Below are 22,405 nucleotides of genomic sequence, written 5' to 3'. Positions count from 1 at the left end.
TTTGTCATTTATTTTCGCCAAGGGGGAAATGTGGTACAATAGTACATTTTAGTTTGGGGCTATCGATTTGGTGTAGCTAAACAAGTTCATTTTATGTTTAAATTAGTTTAGTTCATTTCATCTACCTTATTTTGTTCATTCATTTAATTCTAGTTTTGAAGATCGAATCTTAAGTTTTCATACTTGTAAATTTGTTTACATCCTGTGCATGAGCTTCTGTCTGTTCACATTGTCTCGTGATTGTAAGTTGCCGCATTTGGAAATGTAATCTTATGAACAAATTGTTAATCAGTTTGTTAATTTTATCTAGATTCATTCTCTTCATTTTCGCAATTCAAATTAGTTGACTCTCTACATTGAGTTTAACCACTGAGTTGTGTTAGTGCAATACTGATCGTTCTTTTTACGTATTATCATTCCTAATGCCTTGATTTTTGCATATCCAAGATGGCCGAGGATTAGGTAAGCAACATCCAGTGGTGATCGAAATTAATTAGGGTGGGTAGGTCTGAACTGGTCTCAAGGTTTGCGAGGTTTTGCTCAGATTTTTTTTCATTTTCTCTGACTTTTATCCTGCATTTCAACTATCCTGCTCGCTTTTCTTCGCGAAAACGCTATTCGCTTTTCTTCGTTAAAGTTAGCTTTTAGAAATGACTGCTTTACCAAAAAAAAGAATGCAATAAAGCTTTAAAGCTGAGCTCCAAAAATTAGAGCAACGAATAACTGTTATTGAGGCGTTAAGTTAGTCTGCTAGTCAAACGAAAAGCCGAGAATCTGACAGAAGAAAACTTAAAAAGTTGAGCGCGGCCTTAAAAAATTGCCTCGAGATGCACAGATTGAGGGCAACTATCAAAAAGACAATGCAGGACTTGAAAAAAATCCTGCTTAAATCGAATGGCGCAGCAATGACGCTCATTAGTCTAAATCTGGATCCCGATAAATCTGTTATCGAAAAACCGCTCAACATAGAGGGAGAAAAGGAAGTCCAGAGAAAACGGGAAAGATAACAAGAAATAACAAATTATGTGAGAAAAGACAGAAATGAAAAAAACAAAAAGACAGAGAGAACATAGACAGAAAAACAGCCAGAGAAACACACGCACATGTGTAGATAGGAGCGATGTTAACCATTGCGCATACCAGTGTTAAGCATTGCATGCAAAACGCTAGGCTGCATGTTTGAAGACCGTTAAAGCTTGTGAAGATAGGCGCTTAAACATGGTGGTAGAGCATGCATGCATTACGCTAGGTTGCATGTTTAAGGGGCGCTAAGACGTGTAAAGATAGGCGCTTAAGCATGGTTGTAGAGCATGCATGCATTACGCTAGGTTGCATGTTTAAGGGGCGCTAAGACGTGTAAAGATAGGCGCCTAAACATGGTGGTAGAGCATGAATGCATTATGCTAGGTTGTATGTTTAAGGGCGCTTAAACATGGTTGTATAGCATTCGAATTAGAATTAGTGTCTACTAGCAGGCCCGCAAACGCATCACAAGAAAAATCTAACCGCTCCAGACCATTAGCTCTTTAGATCTTTAGCGCCGGATTCATAGGTCTATCCATTACACTAACGACGCTGTTGCCTTGAACTGATTACATAGGCAAATTTTTGATAAATGGCTTTCTCTTGCTCATTTTTGATATGCTACATGCCCGATGAGCACAAAAACATATGCAGATCCAGAGCTTAAGCATGGTGGTGTAGGCTGCATGTTAAGGATCGTAAACACATGTGAAAACAGGAGCTCTGTTAACCATTGCGCTCAAGTGCGACTTACAGTTAATATAATAGACAAGCGGAACAGGAAGACATCGAGAAAAAAGGACAAGATGAAGGACTGTAGAAAAAACTAACGGCAGATATAAATAACAAATAAAAACAAAGAAAAAATGGAGGGAAGAAAAAGACAACCAACTCACCAATTTTTGAACCACATATATTATGACTCATTTTCCTCTCCTACTCGCGCTCGAACCCATGGACCTCACTTCACAGCCATAAGTCTAATCCCTTGCGCTACCGACGCCTGTTGCTTTTTGTCTATTGTACTGACTACATCTGCAAAATTCTGGTCAATGGTTTTTTTTTCGTTTGTTTTTGCTGAGCTGCATGCCTAATGAGAACAAAAACATTTGCAGATAAGAAGCTTGAGCAAGGTCATGTAGGCTGCATGTTTGAGAATTGTTAAAACACGTTAAAATCGTTATCCATTGCTCTCAAGCGAGATTTGCATTTAATACAATAGATAAGAAGGAGAGGAAGAAATTGAGAATGAAAGAAAAAAATGAAGGAATAGGAAACAACGAAAAGAAGATAGAAATAACAAATAATTGCAAAGAAATGAATGGTTGCAAAGAAACAAGGGAAGAAAAAGACAACCAACGCCCCAATTTTTTAACCCCGTACGAAAGGCATACTTTTCCTGCACTAATCGGGCACGAACTCATGCCCCTCGCTTCACAGTCATAGGTCTAATTCCTTGGGCTACCGACGCCTGTTGCTTTTGTCTATTGAACTGACTACATACGCAAAGTTCAGTTCAATGGTTTTTCTGTCTCGTTTGTTTTTGCTAAGCTGCATGCCCAATGAGAACAAAAACATTTGCAGATAAGGAGCATAAGCATGGTCGTGTAGGCTGCATATTTGAGGATCGTTAAAGCACGGGGCAAAGGTCCGCTGTTAAATATTGTGCTCACGCGAGACTTACATTTAACATAATCTATATTTTAACTCTAACTCGAATGCTATGTCACCATGTTTAAGCTCGTAACCTTTACATGTTTTAACACCTCTTAAACATGGTATTCAGCGAAAGTGGCTGACAACATTCCGGCTTGAACCTGGGTCCATGGGTTGAGAAGCGGAAGCGCAATGTCTTAAGCTAGGTGGACGGAACGGGAGGTATTCTCATCCAGTGGAAGTTCTGGATTGTAGTCGTCCTTTGTGTGCGTGTGGGTGTTGTGTATATGTATGTATGTATGTATGTATGTGTGTTGTGTGTTCTTTTCGGTTTTAGGACGTTCACTTCGTTTGCGAACGTTCGCTTAGTTTTCGAACGTTCGCTTAGATTTCAAACTTTCGAGCGTTCGCTTAGTTTTCGAACGCTCGGTTTTCAAACGTTCGATTCGTTTTCGAACGTTTTCTTAACCTGACCGCGTACGTGTGTGCATGCTTGTGTGCGCTTACTTGCGTGTACGTGAGTGTGTAAGAAAATGTATATGTATAAGACTTTGAGCCATTGACCATTAAATGAAGTTAACCGTTGCATCACGCTTAACCACTGAACCACTGATCAGGTCAATAATTTATCCATGTGTGTGTGTGTGTGTGGGGTGGGTACTTGTGTGTGTGTGTGTGTGTGTGTTTTTGTGTGTGTGTGTGTGTGTGTTTGTCAGTGTGCGTGTCTGTGCGTGTGTGTGTGTGTGCGACCTTGAGCCGATGACCTTTAACTGAATGAATACCTTTAACCATTGCATTGAGTTTAACCTCTAAACCACTGCTTTCCGTTCATGTACTACTGATTATTTTTACATATTGTCATTGATTTTTGCATATCCAAGATGGCCGACGATTAGGTAAGCATTCATTGGCGGTCAAAATTAATTAGGGTGGGCACATCTGAACTGGTCTCAAGGTTTGCGATGTTTTGCTCAGATTTTTTTCATTTTCTCTGACTCTTATCCCGCACTTCAACTATACTGCTCGCTTTTCTTCGCGAAAACGCTATTCACTTTTCTTCGCTTCTCTTCGCTTTTCTTTGTTAAAGTTGACTTTTAGAAATGACTGCTTTACCAATGAAAAGAATGCAGCAAAGCTTTAATGCTGAGCTCCAACAATTTGAGCAACGAATAACTGCTATTGAACTGTTGCAGACGGCGTTAAGTTATTCTGCTAGTCAAACGAAAAGCCGAGAGTCTGACAGAAAAAAACTTGAAAAGTTGAGCGCGGCCTTAAAAAATTGCCTGGAGATTCATAGATTGAGGGCAACTATATGTATATGTGTTGTGTATATGTATGTATGTATGTATGTATGTATGTATGTATGTATGTATGTATGTGTGTGTGTGTGTGTGTGTGTGTGTGTTCTTTTCGGTTTTAGGACGTTCACTTCGTTTTTGAAAGTTCGCTTAGTTTTCGAACGTTCGCTTAGATTTCAAACTTTCGAGCGTTCGCTTAGTTTTCGAACGCTCGGTTTTCAAACGTTCGATTCGTTTTCGAACGTTTTCTTAACCTGACCGCGTACGTGTGTGCATGCTTGTGTGCGCTTACTTGCGTGTACGTGAGTGTGTAAGAAAATGTATATGTATAAGACTTTGAGCCATTGACCATTAAACGAAGTTAACCGTTGCATCACGCTTAACCACTGAACCACTGATCAGGCCAATAATTTATCCATGTGTGTGTGTGTGTGTGGGGTGGGTACTTGTGTGTGTGTGTGTGTGTGTGTTTTTGTGTGTGTGTGTGTCAGTGTGCGTGTGTGTGCGTGTGTATGTGTGTGCGACCTTGAGTCGATGACCTTTAACTGAATGAATTCCTTCAACCATTGCATTGAGTTTAACCTCTAAACCACTGCTTTCCGTTCATGCACTACTGATTGTTTTTACATATTGTCATTGATTTTTGCGTATCCAAGATGGCCGACGATTAGGTAAGCATCCATTGGTGATCAAAAATAATTAGAGTGGGCACATCTAAACTGGTCTCAAGGACTGCGAGGCTTTGCTCAGATTTTTTTCATTTTATCTGACTCTTATCCTGCAATTCAACTATCCTGCTCGGTTTTCTTCGCTTCTCTTTGCTTTTCTTCGTTGAAGTTAACTTTTAGAAATGACTGCATTACCAATGAAAAGAATGCAGCAAAGCTTTAAAGCTGAGCTCCAAAAATTAGAGCAACGAATAACTGTTATTGAACTGTTGCAGACGGCGTTAAGTTATTCTGCTAGACAAACGAAAAGCCGAGAGTCTGACAGAAAAAAACTTAAAAAGTTGAGCGCGGCCTTAAAAAATTGCCTCGAGATGCATAGATTGAGGGCAACTATATGTATATGTGTTGTGTATATGTATGTATGTATGTGTGTGTGTTCTTTTCGGTTTTAGGACGCTCACTTCGTTTTCGAACGTTTGCTTAGTTTTCGAACGTTCGCTTAGATTTCAAACTTTCGAGCGTTCGCATAGTTTTCGAACGTTTGCTCGGTTTTCAAACGTTCGATTAGTTTTCGAACGTTTTCTTAACCTGACCGCGTACGTGTGTGCATGCTTGTGTGCGCTTACTTGCTTGTACGTGAGTGTGTAAGAAAAGGTATATGTATAAAACTTTGAGCCATTGACAATTAACTGAAGTTAACCGTTGCGTCAGGTTTAACCACTGAATCAGGCCAATAATTTATACCTGTGTGTGTGGGTGTGCGTACTTGTGTGTGTGTGTGTGTGTGTCAGTGTGGGTGTGTGCGTGTGTGTGTGTGTGCGACCTTGAGCCGATGACCTTTAACTGAATCAATTCCTTTAACCATTGCATTGAGTTTAAACTCTAAACCACTGCTTTCCGTTCATGCACTACTGATTGTTTTTATATAATGTCATTGATTTTTGCATATCCAAGATGGCCGGCGATTAGGTAAGCATCCATTGGCGATCAAAATAATTAGAGTGGGCACATCTGAACTGGTCTCAAGGTTTGCGATGTTTTGCTCAGATTTTTTTCATTTTCTCTGACTCTTATCCCGCAATTCAACTATACTGCTCGCTTTTCTTCGCGAAAACGCTATTCGCTTTTCTTCGCATCTCTTCGCTTTTCTTCGTTAAAGTTGACTTTTAGAAATGACTGCTTTACCAATGAAAAGAATGCAGCAAAGCTTTAAAGCTGAGCTCCAAAAATTTGAGCAACGAATAACTGCTATTGAACTGTTGCAGACGGCGTTAAGTTATTCTGCTAGTCAAACGAAAAGCCGAGAGTCTGACAGAAGAAAATCTAAAAAGTTGAGCGCGGCCTTAGATTGAGGGCAACTATCAAAAAGACAATGCAGGACTTGAAAAAAATCCTGCTTAAATCCAATGGCGCAGCAATAACGCTCATTAGTCTAAATCTGGATCCCGATAAATCTGTTATCGAAAAAAGGCTCAACATAGAGGGAGAAAAGGAAGTCCAGAGAAAACGGGAAAGATAACAAGAAATAACAAATAATGTGAGAAAAGACAGAAATGAAAAAAACCAAAAGACAGAGAGAAAACATAGACAGAAAAACAGCCAGAGAAACACACGCACATGTGTAGATAGGAGCGATGTTAACCATTGCGCATACCAGGGTTAAGCATTGCATGCAAAACGCTAGGCTGCTTGTTTGAAGACCGTTAAAGCATGTGAAGATAGGCGCTTAAACATGGTGGTAGAGCATGCATGCATTACGCTAGGTTGCATGTTTAAGGGGCGCTAAGACGTGTAAAGATAGGAGCTTAAACATGGTGGTAGAGCATGAATGCATTACGCTAGGTTGTTTGTTTAAGGGACGCTTAAACACGTGAAGATAGGCGCTTAAACATGGTTGTATAGCATTCGAATTAGAATTAGTGTCTACTAGCAGGCCCGCAAACGCATCACAAGAAAAATCTAACCACTTCAGATCATTAGCTCTTTAGATCTTTAGCGCCGGATTCATAGGTCTATTCACTTGCACTAACGATGCTGTTGCCTTTTTCTTTTGAACTGATTACATACGCAAATTTTTGATAAATGGCTTTCTCTTGCTCATTTTTGCTATGCTACATGCCCAATGAGCACAAAAACATATGCAGATCCAGAGCCTAAGCATGGTGGTGTAGGTTGCATGTTTAACGATTGTAATGTCTGAAGCTAGGGGGACTGAACGGTAGTTGTTCTCATCCAGTGGAAGTTCTGGATTGTAGTCGTCCTTTGTGTGCGTGGGTGTTGTGTATATGTATGTATGTTTGAATGTATGTGTGTGTTCTTTTCGGTTTTAGAACGTTCACTTCGGTTTCGAACGTTCGCTTAGTTTTCGAACGTTCGCTAAGATTTCAAACTTTCGAGCGTTTGCTTTGTTTTCGAACGTTTTCTTAACCTGACCGCGTACGTGTGCGCATGCTTGTGTGCGCTTACTTGCGTGTACATGAGTGTGTAAGAAAATGTATATGTATAAGACTTTGAGCCATTGACCATTAACTGAATTAACTGATATTAACCGTTGCATCAAGTTTAACCACTGAATCAGGCCAATAATTTATCCATGTGCGTGTGTTTGCGTACTTGTGTGTGTGTGTGTGTCAGTGTGTGTGTGTGTGTGCGTGTGTGTGTGTGTGTGTGCGTGTGTGTTTGTGCGACCTTGAGCCGACGACCTTTAACTGAATGAATTCCTTTAACCATTGCATTTAGTTTAACCTCTAAACCACTGCTTTCCGTTCATGCAATACTGATTGTTTTTACATATTGTCATTGATTTTTGCAAATCCAAGATGGCCGACGATTAGGTAAGCATCCATTGGTGTTCAAAATTAAATAGGGTGGGTGGGCACATCTGAACTGGTCTTAAGGTTTGTGAGGTTTTGCTCAGATTTTTCTTTGTCTCTGACTCTTATCCTGCAATTCAGTTATCCTGCTAGCTCTTCGCTAAAACTTTATTCGCTTTTTTTTCGCTAAGGTTAACTTTTAGAAATAACTGCTTTGCCAATAAAAGGACTGCGGCAAAGCTTTAAATCTGAGATCCAAAAAAATGAGCAACAAATTATGGTTGACATTGAACGGTTGCAGACGGCGTGAAGTTCTTCTGCCTGTCAAACGCAAAGCCAGGATTCTGACAGAAACTTCCATTGGTGATTGAAATTAAACAGGGCGGGCAGGTCTGAACTGGTCTTAGGGACTGTGAGGTTTTGCTCAATTTTTTTTCAATTTCTCAGACCCTTATCGTCAAATTTAGACGCAAAACACTGCTCAACTTTTTGCTAACGCTTATTTGCTTTGTTAAAAGTAACGTTTCAATTTGGTTCAAAATTCAAAATAAGTGCTTTGCCAATAACAGGATTGCAGCAAAGTTTCAAATCGGAAATTCAAAAGTTTGAGCAGCAAATTTTGTTTGCTGTTCAACGGTTAGCAATGGCTCTATATCACTCTTACTGTCAGTCGAAACGTGCAGAGTGGACTGACAGAAAAAAACTTAAGAAATTGAGCAACTCAATTAAGAAACTGCCCCGAAATAACTAAGCTGAGGGCGACTGTCAAGAAAAGAAAGCCGCAGATGAAAAAGTTTCTATTAAAGTTCAATGGGGCTGCCATTACGTTGAACGTGGCTCCAGATAATCCAGTTCTCAAAAATCTACTGAAAATCAAGGACGAGGATGCAATGGGGGCCAAAGTCGAGTCCGTAGAAAGAAAGAAGGTGGACGCTAGAAGGCAGACCAGGACACAGAAAAGGAAATCATCCAGCATCTTGAAAAGTGAGTAACCATTCGGATTCAAATGATTGTTGTTGCTCGAAGTATGCAATGTCTTACTATTTCTGACTTATCTATCTGTTTTTCTTTAGTTTCGGCCACGAAGATGAAGCTGGAGAAGCGCGCTCTTCAAGTGAACAAGCGACGAGCTCGAATAATATCCAGTTCTGACGAGGAAAGCGATACTCTTTTGAAAAGTGAGTAACTTTTACCTAAACTTCCGCCAGATAGATCCAAATAATTGTTGCTCCAAGCATGGTTTGTCTTATTCATTATGACGTATCGATCTGTTTTTCTTTGATTTTGGCCACAAAGTTAAAGAAGCTGGCGAAGCGCGCTCTACAAATGAAGAATTTACGTGCTCGAATAATATGAAGTTCTGACGAGGAAAGCGATACTCTCTTGAAAAGTGAGTAACTTTTACCTAAACTTCCGCCAGATGGATCCAAATAATTGTTGCTCCAAGCATCGTTTGTCTTATTCATTATGACGTATCAATCTGTTTTTCTTTATTTTCGGCCACAAAGTTAAGGAAGCTCGAGAAGCGCGCTCTTCAAGTGATGAAGTTACGTGCGCGAATAATATCAAGTTCTGACGAGGAAAGCGATACTCTATTGAACAGTGAGTAAGTTTTTGGTAAACTTCTGTAAGATGAAGCCAAATAATTAAGCCTCAAATATGGTGTTTTTTTCTGATTTATCGAGCTGTTTTTATTTAAGTTTCGACCACGAAACACAAAGAAACTGAAAAGGCGTGCACAGATCGCATCGAGTTCAGACGATGGGACCGATGCGACAAGATTGGTGACCGTAACCAGTTAGAGGGTTGCTGACAATTCTTGTGTTAGGAGAGAGACCACAAACCCTGCTGCACAAAACCTGATGGACGAGTTATAGGAGGGAGAAATTGTATGAACAACAGCTGTTAAAGACATAATTATTTCAGCTCTAAGTTGTTGTTATTTTCATGTTTTTAACGGACGTCCTGTCTGCTGAGGTTTTGTAAAGAGTATCGACTAAGTGATAGGATTTTGAAAAAATTTTGGAATCCACGAATGAAAAATAGGCGATCTTTTTTTCCGCTTTCTTTTCTCATTTTCTTTTCTCACTTTCTTTCCTCACTCTCTTTTCTCGCTTTCTTTCTGTTTCCTTGCTTTTTTTCCCGCTTTTACCACTTTCTTTTCTCGCTTTCTTTACCCACTTTCTCTTGACGCTTTCTTTGACGCTTTTCTCAAATTCTTTTCTCTTTCTTTTCTCGCTCTCGCTCTCGTTTCTCACATTTTTTCTCGCTTACTTTTCTGACTTTCTTTTCTCTATTTCTTTTCTCACTTCTCTCATTTTCTTTTCTCACTTTCTTTTCTCGCTTTCTGTTCTCAGTTTCTTTTCTCACTTTTTTCTCACTTTCTTTTCTCACTTTTTTTAACCGCTCGCTCTCTTTTCTCTCTTTCTTTTAACTTTCTTTTCTCACTTTCTTTTCTCACTTTCTTTTCTCACTTTCTTTTCTCACTTTTGTTTACTCGCTTTCTTTTCTTTTTCCTCGCATTATTCTCTCGCTTTTGTATCAAATTTTTTCTCGCTATGTATCACATTTTTTCTCGCTTTCTTTTCTCACTTTCTCTTGACGCTTTCTTTTCTCGCTTTCGTTTCTCGCTTTCTTTTCTCGCTTTTTCTCACTTTTTTCGCCTTTTTTCTCAGTTTCTCTAGCCGCTGTCTTTTCTCGATTTCTTTTTTCTCTCTCGTTTCTCACTTTTCTTCTCGCTTTTTCTTGCTTTCGATTCTCATTTTTTTCTTGCTTTTTTTCTCACTTTTTCTCACTTTCTTTTCTCACTTTCTTTTCTCGCTTTCTTTTCTCACTTTCTCTTCTCACTTTCTCTTCTCACTTTCTTTTCTCACTTTCTTTTCTCACTTTTTCTCACTTTCTTTTCTCGCTTTCTTTTATCAGTTTTTTCTCACTTCATTTCCTCACTTCCTTTTCTCAGTTTCTGTTCTCAATTTCTTTTCTCGCTTTCTTTTCTCGCTTTCTCACTTTCTTTTCTCACTTTCTTTTCTCACTTTTTCTCACTTTCTTTTCTCGCTTTCTTTTATCAGTTTTTTCTCACTTCATTTCCTCACTTCCTTTTCTCAGTTTCTGTTCTCAATTTCTTTTCTCGTTTTGCTTTTCTCGCTTTCTTTTCTCAATCTCTTTTCTCTCTTTTTTTCTCATATTCTTTTCTCCCTTTCTTTTCCCAATTCTTTTCTCCGTGTTTTTTCTCACTTTCTTTTCTCACTTTCTTTTCTCACTTTCTTTTCTCGCTTTCTTTTCTCATTTTTTCTCACTTCCTTTTCTCACTTTCCACAGATTCTGTTCTCAGTTTCTTTTCTCATTTTCTTTTCTCGCTTTCTTTCCTCAATTTTCTCTCTCCTTCTTTTCTCAATTTCTTTTCTCACTTTCTTTTCTCACTTTCTTTTCTCACTTTCTTTTCTCACTTTCTTTTCTCGCTTTCTTTTCCCACTTTCTCTTCTAACTTTCTTTTCTCACTTTCTTTTCTCACTTTCTTTTCTCACTTTCTTTTCTCACTTTTTCTCCCTTTCTTTTATCAGTTTTTTCTCACTTCCTTTTCTCACTTTCTTTTCTCAGTTTCTGTTCTCAATTTCTTTTCTCGCTTTCTCTTCTCGCTTTCTTCTCACCTTCTTTTCTCATTTTCTTCTCTGACTTTCTTTTCTCGCTTTCTTTTCTCGTTTTTTTTTCTCGCTTTCCTCTCTCACTTTCTTCTCTCACTTTTTCTTCTCACTTTCTTTTCTCACTTTCTTTTCTCACTTTCTTTTCTCACTTTCTTTTCTCACTTTCTTTTCTCGCTTTCTTTTCTTTTTCCTCGCATTATTCTCTCGCTTTTGTATCAAATTTTTTCTCGCTATGTATCACATTTTTTCTCGCTTTCTTTTCTCACTTTCTCTTGACGCTTTCTTTTCTCGCTTTCGTTTCTCGCTTTCTTTTTTCGCTTTCTCTCACTTTTTTCGCCTTCTTTTCTCAGTTTCTCTAGCCGCTTTCTTTTCTCGATTTCTTTTTTCTCTCTCGTTTCTCACTTTTCTTCTCGCTTTTTCTTGCTTTCGATTCTCATTTTTTTCTTGCTTTTTTTCTCACTTTTTCTCACTTTCTTTTCTCACTTTCTTTTCTCGCTTTCTTTTCTCACTTTCTCTTCTCACTTTCTCTTCTCACTTTCTCTTCTCACTTTCTTTTCTCAATTTCTTTTCTCACTTTTTCTCACTTTCTTTTCTCGCTTTCTTTTATCAGTTTTTTCTCACTTCATTTTCTCACTTCCTTTTCTCAGTTTCTGTTCTCAATTTCTTTTCTCGCTTTTTTTCTCGCTTTCTTCTCACCTTCTTTTCTCATTTTCTTTTCTGACATTCTTTTCTTGCTCTCTTTTCTCAATCTCTTTTCTCTCTTTTTTCTCATATTCTTTTCTCACTTTCTTTTCTCACTTTCTTTTCTCAGTGTTTTTTCTCACTTTCTTTTCTCACTTTCTTTTCTCACTTTCTTTTCTCACTTTCTTTTCTCACTTTCTTTTCTCGCTTTCTTTTCCCACTTTCTCTTCTAACTTTCTTTTCTCACTTTCTTTTCTCACTTTCTTTTCTCACTTTCTTTTCTCACTTTTTCTCCCTTTCTTTTATCAGTTTTTTCTCACTTCCTTTTCTCACTTTCTTTTCTCAGTTTCTGTTCTCAATTTCTTTTCTCGCTTTCTCTTCTCGCTTTCTTCTCACCTTCTTTTCTCATTTTCTTCTCTGACTTTCTTTTCTCGCTTTCTTTTCTCGTTTTTTTTTCTCGCTTTCCTCTCTCACTTTCTTCTCTCACTTTTTCTTCTCACTTTCTTTTCTCACTTTCTTTTCTCACTTTCTTTTCTCACTTTCTTTTCTCACTTTCTTTTCTCGCTTTCTTTTCTTTTTCCTCGCATTATTCTCTCGCTTTTGTATCAAATTTTTTCTCGCTATGTATCACATTTTTTCTCGCTTTCTTTTCTCACTTTCTCTTGACGCTTTCTTTTCTCGCTTTCGTTTCTCGCTTTCTTTTTTCGCTTTCTCTCACTTTTTTCGCCTTCTTTTCTCAGTTTCTCTAGCCGCTTTCTTTTCTCGATTTCTTTTTTCTCTCTCGTTTCTCACTTTTCTTCTCGCTTTTTCTTGCTTTCGATTCTCATTTTTTTCTTGCTTTTTTTCTCACTTTTTCTCACTTTCTTTTCTCACTTTCTTTTCTCGCTTTCTTTTCTCACTTTCTCTTCTCACTTTCTCTTCTCACTTTCTCTTCTCACTTTCTTTTCTCAATTTCTTTTCTCACTTTTTCTCACTTTCTTTTCTCGCTTTCTTTTATCAGTTTTTTCTCACTTCATTTTCTCACTTCCTTTTCTCAGTTTCTGTTCTCAATTTCTTTTCTCGCTTTTTTTCTCGCTTTCTTCTCACCTTCTTTTCTCATTTTCTTTTCTGACATTCTTTTCTTGCTCTCTTTTCTCAATCTCTTTTCTCTCTTTTTTCTCATATTCTTTTCTCACTTTCTTTTCTCACTTTCTTTTCTCAGTGTTTTTTCTCACTTTCTTTTCTCACTTTCTTTTCTCACTTTCTTTTCTCGCTTTCTTTTCTCATTTTTTCTCACTTCCTTTTCTCACTTTCCACAGTTTCTGTTCTCAGTTTCTTTTCATTTTCTTTTCTCGCTTTCTTTCCTCACTTTTCTCTCACCTTCTTTTCTCACCTTCTTTTCTCATTTTCTTTTCTCACTTTCTTTTCTCACTTTCTTTTCTCACTTTCTTTTCTCACTTTCTTTTCTCACTTTCTTTTCTCACATTCTTGTCTCGCTTTCTTTTCTCACTTTCTCTTCTAACTTTCTTTTCTCATTTTCTTTTCTCACTTTCTTTTCTCACTTTCTTTTCTCACTTTTTCTCCCTTTCTTTTATCAGTTTTTTCTCACTTCATTTTCTCACTTTCTTTTCTCAGTTTCTGTTCTCAATTTCTTTTCTCGCTTTCTCTTCTCGCTTTCTTCTCACCTTCTTTTCTCATTTTCTTCTCTGACTTTCTTTTCTCGCTTTCTTTTCTCGTTTTCTTTTCTCGCTTTCTTTTATCAATTTCTTTTATCAGTTTTTTCTCACTTCATTTTCGCACTTCCTTTTCTCAGTTTCTGTTCTCAATTTCTTTTCTCGCTTTCTTTTCTCGCTTTCTTCTCACCTTCTTTTCTCATTTTCTTTTCTGACATTCTTTTCTTGCTTTCTTTTCTCGTTTTCTTTTCTCGCTTTCTTTTCTCAATCTCTTTTCTCTCTTTTTTCTCATATTCTTTTCTCACTTTCTTTTCTCACTTTCTTTTCTCAGTGTTTTTTCTCACTTTCTTTTCTCACTTTCTTTTCTCACTTTCTTTTGTCGCTTTCTTTTCTCATTTTTTCTCACTTCTTTTTCTCACTTTCCACAGTTTCTGTTCTCAGTTTCTTTTCTCGCTTTCTTTTCTCGCTTTCTTTCCTCACTTTTCTCTCACTTTCTTTTCTCATTTTCTTTTCTCACTTTCTTTTCTCACTTTCTTTTCTCACTTTCTTTTCTCGCTTTCTTTTCTCGCTTTCTTTTCTCACTTTCTCATCTCACTTTCTCATCTCACTTTCTCTTCTAACTTTCTTTTCTCACTTTCTTTTCTCACTTTCTTTTCTCACTTTCTTTTCTCACTTTTTCTCCCTTTCTTTTATCAGTTTTTTCTCACTTCATTTTCTCACTTTCTTTTCTCAGTTTCTGTTCTCAATTTCTTTTCTCGCTTTCTCTTCTCGCTTTCTTCTCACTTTCTTTTCTCATTTTCTTCTCTGATTTTCTTTTCTCGCTTTCTTTTCTCGTTTTCTTTTCTCGCTTTCTTTTCTCAATTTCTTTTCGCAATTTTTTTTCTCATATTTTTTTCTCACTTTCTTTTCTCACTTTCTTTTCTCAGTGTTTTTTCTCAGTGTTTTTTCTCACTTTCTTTTCTCACTTTCTTTTCTCACTTTCTTTTCTCGCTTTCTTTTCTCGCTTTCTTTTCTCGCTTTCTTTTCTCGCTTTCTTTTCTCACTTTCTCATCTCACTTTCTCATCTCACTTTCTCTTCTAACTTTCTTTTCTCACTTTCTTTTCTCACTTTCTTTTCTCACTTTCTTTTCTCACTTTTTCTCCCTTTCTTTTATCAGTTTTTTCTCACTTCATTTTCTCACTTTCTTTTCTCAGTTTCTGTTCTCAATTTCTTTTCTCGCTTTCTCTTCTCGCTTTCTTCTCACTTTCTTTTCTCATTTTCTTCTCTGATTTTCTTTTCTCGCTTTCTTTTCTCGTTTTCTTTTCACGCTTTGCTTTCTTTTCTCGCCTTCGTTTCTAACTTTCTTTTCTCATTTTCTTTTCTCGCTTTCTTTTCCCGCTTTCTTTTCTCGCTTTCTTTTCTCGCTTTCTTTTCTCACTTTCTCATCTCACTTTCTCATCTCACTTTCTCTTCTAACTTTCTTTTCTCACTTTCTTTTCTCACTTTCTTTTCTCACTTTCTTTTCTCACTTTTTCTCCCTTTCTTTTATCAGTTTTTTCTCACTTCATTTTCTCACTTTCTTTTCTCAGTTTCTGTTCTCAATTTCATTTCTCGCCTTCTCTTATCGCTTTCTTCTCACTTTCTTTTCTCATTTTCTTCTCTGATTTTCTTTTCTCGCTTTCTTTTCTCGTTTTCTTTTCTCGCTTTCTTTTCTCAATTTGTTTTCGCAATTTTTTTTCTCATATTTTTTTCTCACTTTCTTTTCTCACTTTCTTTTCTCAGTGTTTTTTCTCAGTGTTTTTTCTCACTTTCTTTTCTCTTTCTTTTCTCACTTTCTTTTCTCGCTTTCTTTTCTCGCTTTCTTTTCTCGCTTTCTTTTCTCACTTCCTTTTCTCACTTTCCACAGTTTCTGTTCTCAGTTTCTGTTCTCAGTTTCTTTTCTCCCTTTATTTTCTCGCTTTCTTTCCTCACTTTTCTCTCACCTTCTTTTCTCATTTTCTTTTCTCACTTTCTTTTCTCACTTTCTTTTCTCACTTTCTCTTCTCGCTTTCTTTTCTCATTTTTTTTCTAACTTCCTTTTCTCACTTTCTTTTCTCAGTTTCTGTTCTCAGTTTCTGTTCTCAGTTTCTTTTCTCGCTTTCTTTCCTCACTTTTCTCACCTTCTTTTCTCATTTTCTTTATTTTCTAGTTTTTTTTTAATAACTTTCTTTTCTCGCTTTCTTTTCTCACTTTCTCGTAGACGCTTTTTTTTCTCTCTTTTGTTTCTCATTTTCCTTTCTCGCTTTTTTTCCTCACTTTCTCTTGACGCTTTCTTTGCTCGATTTCTTTTCTCTCTCTTCTCGCTTGATTTTCTCAATTACTTTTCTATTTTTTCTCGCTTTTTTTCTCGCTCTTGTTTCTTAATTTTTTTCTCACTATCTTTTCTCGCTCTCGTTGCTCACTTTTTTCTCTTTTTTCCTCGCGTTCGTTTCTCACTTTCTTTTCTCACTTTCTTTTCTCTTTCTCTTGACGCTTTTTTTTCCGGATTTATTTTCTCTCTTTTCTCGCTTTCTTTTCTCTTTCTTTTCTTTTTTTTTCTCGGTTTCTTTTCTCACTTTCTCTTGTGTCTTTCTTTTCTCGCTTTCGTTTCTCGCTTTTTCTCTTTTTTCTCGATTTCTTTTCTCAATTTTTTTAAATCTCTCGTTTCTCACTTTTTCTCGCTTTTTCTCGCTTTCGTTTTTCACCTTTTTTTCTGGTTTTCTCCCTTTTTCTCATTTTCTTTTCTCATTTTCTTTTCTCAATTTCTTTTCTTTCTTTTTTTCTCGCTTTTTTTCTCACTTTATCTGGTTTTTTTTCTCGCTATCGTTTCTCGCTTTCTTTTCTCGCTTTTTCTCACATTTCTCGCTTTCTTTTCTCACTTTCTCTTGACACTTTCTTTTCTCGATTTCTTTTTTCTCTCTCGTTTCTCATTTTTTCTCGCTTTTTCTCCCTTTCGTTTCTCACTTTCTTTTCTCAATTCTTTTTCTTGCTTTCTTTGCTCACTTTCTTTTCCCACTTTCTTTTCTCACTTTCTTTTCTCACTTTCTTTTCTCACTTTCTTTTCTCGCTTTCTTTTCGCATTTTTTCTCACTTCCTTTTCCCACTTTATTTTCTCAGTTTCTGTTCTCAGTTTCTTTTTTCGCTTTCTTTTCTCACTTTCTTTTCTCACTTTCTTTTCTCACTTTCTTTTCTCACTTTCTTTTCTCACTTTCTTTTCTCACTTTCTGTTTTCACTTTTTTTCACTTTCTTTTTTCACTTTCTTTTCTGACTTTTTTCACTTTCTTTTCTCTCTTTCTTTTCTCACTTTCTTTTCTCACTTTCTTTTCTCACTTTCTTGTCTCACTTTCTTGTCTCACTTTCGTTTCTCACTTTCTTTTCTCATTTTCTTTTTCTCACTTTCTTTTCTCACTTTCTTTTCTCACTTTCTGTTTTCACTTTTTTTTCACTTTCTTTTTTCACTTTCTTTTCTGACTTTTTTCACTTTCTTTTTTCTCTTTCTTTTCTCTCTTTCTTTTCTCACTTGTCTTTTCTCATTTTCCTTTCTCTTTTTTTCTCGCTTTCTTTTCTCACTTTCTCTAGACGCTTTCTTTTTTCGATTTCTTTCCTCTCTTTTCTCGCTTTCTTTTCTCGCTCTGTTTCTTAATTATTTTCTCGCTTCGTTTTCTCGCTCTCGTTTCTCACTTTTTTCTCTTTTTTCCTCGCGTTTGTTTCTCACTTTCTTTTCTCCTTTTCTCGCTTTCTTTTCTCGCTTTCATTTGACGCCCTCTATTTTCAATTTCTCTCTCTTTTCTCGCTTTCTTTTCGCTCTGTTTCTTAATTTGTTTTCTCACACTTTCTTTTCTCGCTTTCAATTCTCACTTTCTTCTTTTTCCTCGCTCTCGTTTCTCACTTTTTTTCTCACTTCCTTTCTCTCGCTTTCTTTTCTCACTTTCTTTTCTCACTTTCGTTTTTCACTTTCTTTTTTCACTTTCTTTTCTCACTTTTTTCTCGCTTTCTTTTCTTAGCTTTCGTTTCCAGCTTTCTTTTCTCGGTTTTTTTCTCGCTCTCACTTCTCGCTTTCTTTTCCGCTTTCTTTTCTCACTTTCTCTTGACGCTTTCTTCTCTCGATTTCTTTTCTCTTTCTTTTGTCGCTCTCGTTTCTCACTTTCTTTTCTCGCTCTCGTTTCTCAATTATTTTCTGGCTGTCTTTTCTCGCTCTCACTTCTGTTTTTCTTTTCACCCTTTGCTTTCTTTTCTCGCTTTCGTTTCTAACTTTCTTCTCTCGCTTTCTTTTCTCGCTTTCTTTCCTCGCTTTCTTTCCTCGCTTTCTTTTCTCGATTTCTTTTCTCGATTTCTTTTCTCGGTTTCATTTCTTGCTCTCGGTTCTCACTTTCTTTTCTCGTTTTTTTTCTGGTTCTCGTTTCCCGCTCCCATTTCTCAATTTTTTCTCGTTTTCTTTTCTTTCTCGCTCTCGTTTCTCTTTTTCTTTCACGTTTTGCTTTCATTTCTCGCTTTCGTTTCTAACTTTCTTTTCCCGCTTCCTTTTCCCGCTTTTGTCTCTCGCTTTTGTTTCTCGCTTTCGTTTCTCGCTTTCCTTTCTCTCTTGACGGTTTCTTTTCTCGTTTCTTTTCTCTTTCCTCCCTTTCTATTCTCGCTCTCATTGCTCACCTTTTTCTCGCTTTCTTTTCTCGCTCTCGGTTCTCACTTTCTTTTCTCGCTTTATTTCTGGCTCTCGTTTCCCACTCTCGTTTCTGAAGTTTTTCTGGTTTTCTTTTCTTTCTCGCTCTCGTTTCTCACTTATTTTCACGCTTTCTTTACTCGCGTTCTTTTCTCGCTATTTTTTTACTTTTAATTCTCGCTTTCTTTTCTCGCCTTCTTTTCTCACTTTCTTTTCTCCCTTCCTTTTCTCACTTTCTTTTCTCACTTTCTTTTCTCGCTTTCCTCTCAATTTCGTTTCTCAATTTTTTTCTCACTTTCTTTTCCCACTTTCTTTTGTCACTTTATTTTCTCGCTTTCTTTTCTCACTTTCTTTTCTCACTTTCTTTTTTCAATTTCTTTTTTCACTTTCTTTTCTCGCTTTTTTCTGGCTTTCTTTTCTAGCTTTCCTTTCAAGCTTTCTTTTCTCGCTCTAGTTTCTCGCTTTTTTCTCGCTTTCTTTTCTCACTTTCTCTTGACACTTTCTTCTCTTTCTTTTCTCCCTCTCGTTTCATTTTTTTCTCGCTTTCTTTTCTCGCTCTCGTTTCTCAATTTTTTTTGCGGCTTTCTTTTCTCGCTCTTGCTTCTCAATTTTTTTGCGGCTTCCTTTTCTCGCTCTCGTTTCTCGCTGTGGTTTCTCACTTTTTTCTGGCTTTCTTTTCTCTGTCGTTTCTCATTTTCTTTTCATGCTTTCTTCTCTCGCTTTTTTTCTCGCTTTCTTTTCTCGCTTTCTTTTCTCGCTTTCTTTTCTCGCTTTCTTTTCTCGCCTTCGTTTCAAGCTTTCTTTTCTCGCTCTCGTTTCTCTCTTTTTTCTCGCTTTCTTTTCTCACTTTCTCTTGACACTTTCTTCTCTTTCTTTTCTCGCTCTCGTTTCATTTTTTTCTCGGTTTTTTTCTCGCTCTCGTTTCTCTTCTTCTTTTCACGCTTTGCTTTCTTTTCTCGCCTTCGTTTCTAACTTTCTTTTCTCGTTTTCTTTTCTCGCTTTCTTTTCCCGCTTTCTTTTCTCGCTTTCTTTTCTCGCTTTCTTTTCTCGCTTTCTTTTCTCGCTTTCTTTTCTCGCGTTCGTTTCTCGCGTTCGTTTCTCGCTTTTGTTTCTCGCTTTCGTTTCTCGCCTTCTTTTCTCATTTTCTTTTCTCACTTTCTTCTCTCACTTTCTTTTCTCACTTTCTTTTCTCACTTTCCTTTTTCGCTTTATTTTCTAGCTTTCGTTTCTCGCTTTTCTCGCCTTCTTTTCTCACTTTTTCTCACTTTCTTTTCTCGATTTCTTTTCTAGCTTTCGTTTCTTGCTTTTTTCTCACTTTCTTTTCTCGCTTTTTTTCTGGCTCTCGTTTCCCGCTCTCGTTTTTCAATTTTTTCTGGCTGTTTCTCGCTCTCGTTTCTCACTTTCTTTTCACGCTTTATTTTCTCGCGTTCTTTTCTCGCTTCCTTTTTTACTTTTATTTCTCGTTCTCTTTTCTCACATTCTTTTCTCGCTTTCTTTTCTAGCTTTCTTTTCTAGCTTTCGTTTCTCGCTTTCGTTTCTCGCTTTCGTTTCTCGCTTTCGTTTCTCGCTTTCTTTTCTCGCTTTCCTTTCTCGCTTTCCTTTCTCACTTTCTTCTACTTTTTTTCTCACTTTCTTTTCTCACTTTCTCTTGACGCTTTCTTTTCTCGTTTCTTATCTCTTTCCTCCCTTTCTATTCTCGCTCTCGTTTCTCGCTTTTTTTCTCGCTTTCTTTTCTCACTTTCTCTTGACACTTTCTTCTCTTTCTTTTCTCCCTCTCGTTTCATTTTTTTCTCGCTTTCTTTTCTCGCTCTCGTTTCTCAATTTTTTTTGCGGCTTTCTTTTCTCGCTCTTGCTTCTCAATTTTTTTGCGGCTTCCTTTTCTCGCTCTCGTTTCTCGCTGTGGTTTCTCACTTTTTTCTGGCTTTCTTTTCTCTGTCGTTTCTCATTTTCTTTTCATGCTTTCTTCTCTCGCTTTTTTTCTCGCTTTCTTTTCTCGCTTTCTTTTCTCGCTTTCTTTTCTCGCTTTCTTTTCTCGCCTTCGTTTCAAGCTTTCTTTTCTCGCTCTCGTTTCTCTCTTTTTTCTCGCTTTCTTTTCTCACTTTCTCTTGACACTTTCTTCTCTTTCTTTTCTCGCTCTCGTTTCATTTTTTTCTCGGTTTTTTTCTCGCTCTCGTTTCTCTTCTTCTTTTCACGCTTTGCTTTCTTTTCTCGCCTTCGTTTCTAACTTTCTTTTCTCGTTTTCTTTTCTCGCTTTCTTTTCCCGCTTTCTTTTCTCGCTTTCTTTTCTCGCTTTCTTTTCTCGCTTTCTTTTCTCGCTTTCTTTTCTCGCGTTCGTTTCTCGCGTTCGTTTCTCGCTTTTGTTTCTCGCTTTCGTTTCTCGCCTTCTTTTCTCATTTTCTTTTCTCACTTTCTTCGCTCACTTTCTTTTCTCACTTTCTTTTCTCACTTTCCTTTTTCGCTTTATTTTCTAGCTTTCGTTTCTCGCTTTTCTCGCCTTCTTTTCTCACTTTTTCTCACTTTCTTTTCTCGATTTCTTTTCTAGCTTTCGTTTCTTGCTTTTTTCTCACTTTCTTTTCTCGCTTTTTTTCTGGCTCTCGTTTCCCGCTCTCGTTTTTCAATTTTTTCTGGCTGTTTCTCGCTCTCGTTTCTCACTTTCTTTTCACGCTTTATTTTCTCGCGTTCTTTTCTCGCTTCCTTTTTTACTTTTATTTCTCGTTCTCTTTTCTCACATTCTTTTCTCGCTTTCTTTTCTAGCTTTCTTTTCTAGCTTTCGTTTCTCGCTTTCGTTTCTCGCTTTCGTTTCTCGCTTTCTTTTCTCGCTTTCCTTTCTCGCTTTCCTTTCTCACTTTCTTCTACTTTTTTTCTCACTTTCTTTTCTCACTTTCTCTTGACGCTTTCTTTTCTCGTTTCTTATCTCTTTCCTCCCTTTCTATTCTCGCTCTCGTTTCTCGCTTTTTTTCTCGCTTTCTTTTCTCACTTTCTCTTGACACTTTCTTCTCTTTCTTTTCTCGCTCTCGTTTCATTTTTTTCTCGCTTTTTTTTCTCGCTCTCGTTTCTCTTCTTTTCACGCTTTGCTTTCTTTTCTCGCCTTCGTTTCTAACTTTCTTTTCTCGTTTTCTTTTCTCGCTTTCTTTTCTCGCTTTCTTTTCTCGTTTCTTTTCTCTTTCCTCCCTTTCTATTCTCGCTCTCATTGCTCACCTTTTTCTCGCTTTTTTTTCTCGCTCTCGGTTCTCACTTTCTTTTCTCGCTTTATTTCTGGCTCTCGTTTCCCACTCTCGTTTCTGAAGTTTTTCTGGTTTTCTTTTCTTTCTCGCTCTCGTTTCTCACTTTTTTTCACGCTTTCTTTACTCGCGTTCTTTTCTCGCTATTTTTTTACTTTTAATTCTCGCTTTCTTTTCTCGCCTTCTTTTCTCACTTTCTTTTCTCCCTTCCTTTTCTCACTTTCTTTTCTCACTTTCTTTTCTCGCTTTCCTCTGAATTTCGTTTCTCACTTTTTTTCTCACTTTCTTTTCTCACTTTCTTTTGTCACTTTATTTTCTCGCTTTCTTTTCTCACTTTCTTTTCTCACTTTCTTTTTTCAATTTCTTTTTTCACTTTCTTTTCTCGCTTTTTTCTGGCTTTCTTTTCTAGCTTTCCTTTCAAGCTTTCTTTTCTCGCTCTAGTTTCTCGCTTTTTTCTCGTTTTCTTTTCTCACTTTCTCTTGACACTTTCTTCTCTTTCTTTTCTCGCTCTCGTTTCATTTTTTTCTCGCTTTCTTTTCTCGCTCTCGTTTCTCAATTTTTTTTGCGGCTTTCTTTTCTCGCTCTTGTTTCTCAATTTTTTTTTTCTCGCTCTCGTTTCTCGCTCTGGTTTCTCACTTTTTTCTGGCTTTCTTTTCTCTGTCGTTTCTCATTTTCTTTTCATGCTTTCTTCTCTCGCTTTTTTTCTCGCTTTCTTTTCTCGCTTTCTTTTCTCGCTTTCTTTTCTCGCTTTCTTTTCTCGCCTTCGTTTCAAGCTTTCTTTTCTCGCTCTCGTTTCTCGCTTTTTTCTCGCTTTCTTTTCTCACTTTCTCTTGACACTTTCTTCTCTTTCTTTTCTCGCTCTCGTTTCATTTTTTTCTCGGTTTTTTTCTCGCTCTCGTTTCTCTTCTTCTTTTCACGCTTTGCTTTCTTTTCTCGCCTTCGTTTCTAACTTTCTTTTCTCGTTTTCTTTTCTCGCTTTCTTTTCCCGCTTTCTTTTCTCGCTTTCTTTTCTCGCTTTCTTTTCTCGCTTTCTTTTCTCGCTTTCTTTTCTCGCGTTCGTTTCTCGCGTTCGTTTCTCGCGATCGTTTCTCGCTTT

The 22,405-nt window shown here is 37.1% G+C and overlaps 2 protein-coding genes across 4 annotated transcripts in view; both read right to left on the bottom strand.

Annotated features, from left to right (window-relative positions):
- Nucleotides 1–22,405, bottom strand: part of LOC142336802 (uncharacterized) — a 78,580-nt gene that overhangs the window by 34,149 nt on the left and 22,026 nt on the right. The gene's annotated exons all lie outside the window — the stretch shown is intronic.
- Nucleotides 60–22,405, bottom strand: part of LOC142335803 (uncharacterized) — a 42,462-nt gene continuing 20,116 nt past the window's right edge. Inside the window, exons 5-7 of the mRNA XM_075384131.1 lie at nt 22,150–22,230; nt 21,066–21,141; nt 60–76 (exon numbers count right to left, since the gene is read on the bottom strand). Coding sequence (XP_075240246.1) covers nt 60–76; nt 21,066–21,141; nt 22,150–22,230 — 174 coding nt within the window. The remainder of the gene's footprint in view (nt 77–21,065; nt 21,142–22,149; nt 22,231–22,405) is intronic.

Source organism: Convolutriloba macropyga, chromosome 3 (genome assembly GCF_964194025.1).
Source record: "Convolutriloba macropyga chromosome 3, txConMacr16.3, whole genome shotgun sequence".
NCBI classification, from domain to species: Eukaryota; Metazoa; Xenacoelomorpha; order Acoela; family Convolutidae; genus Convolutriloba; species Convolutriloba macropyga.
The sequence above is the reverse complement of the archived record's forward strand: the minus strand, read 5'-3'. Positions and strand labels throughout refer to the sequence as shown.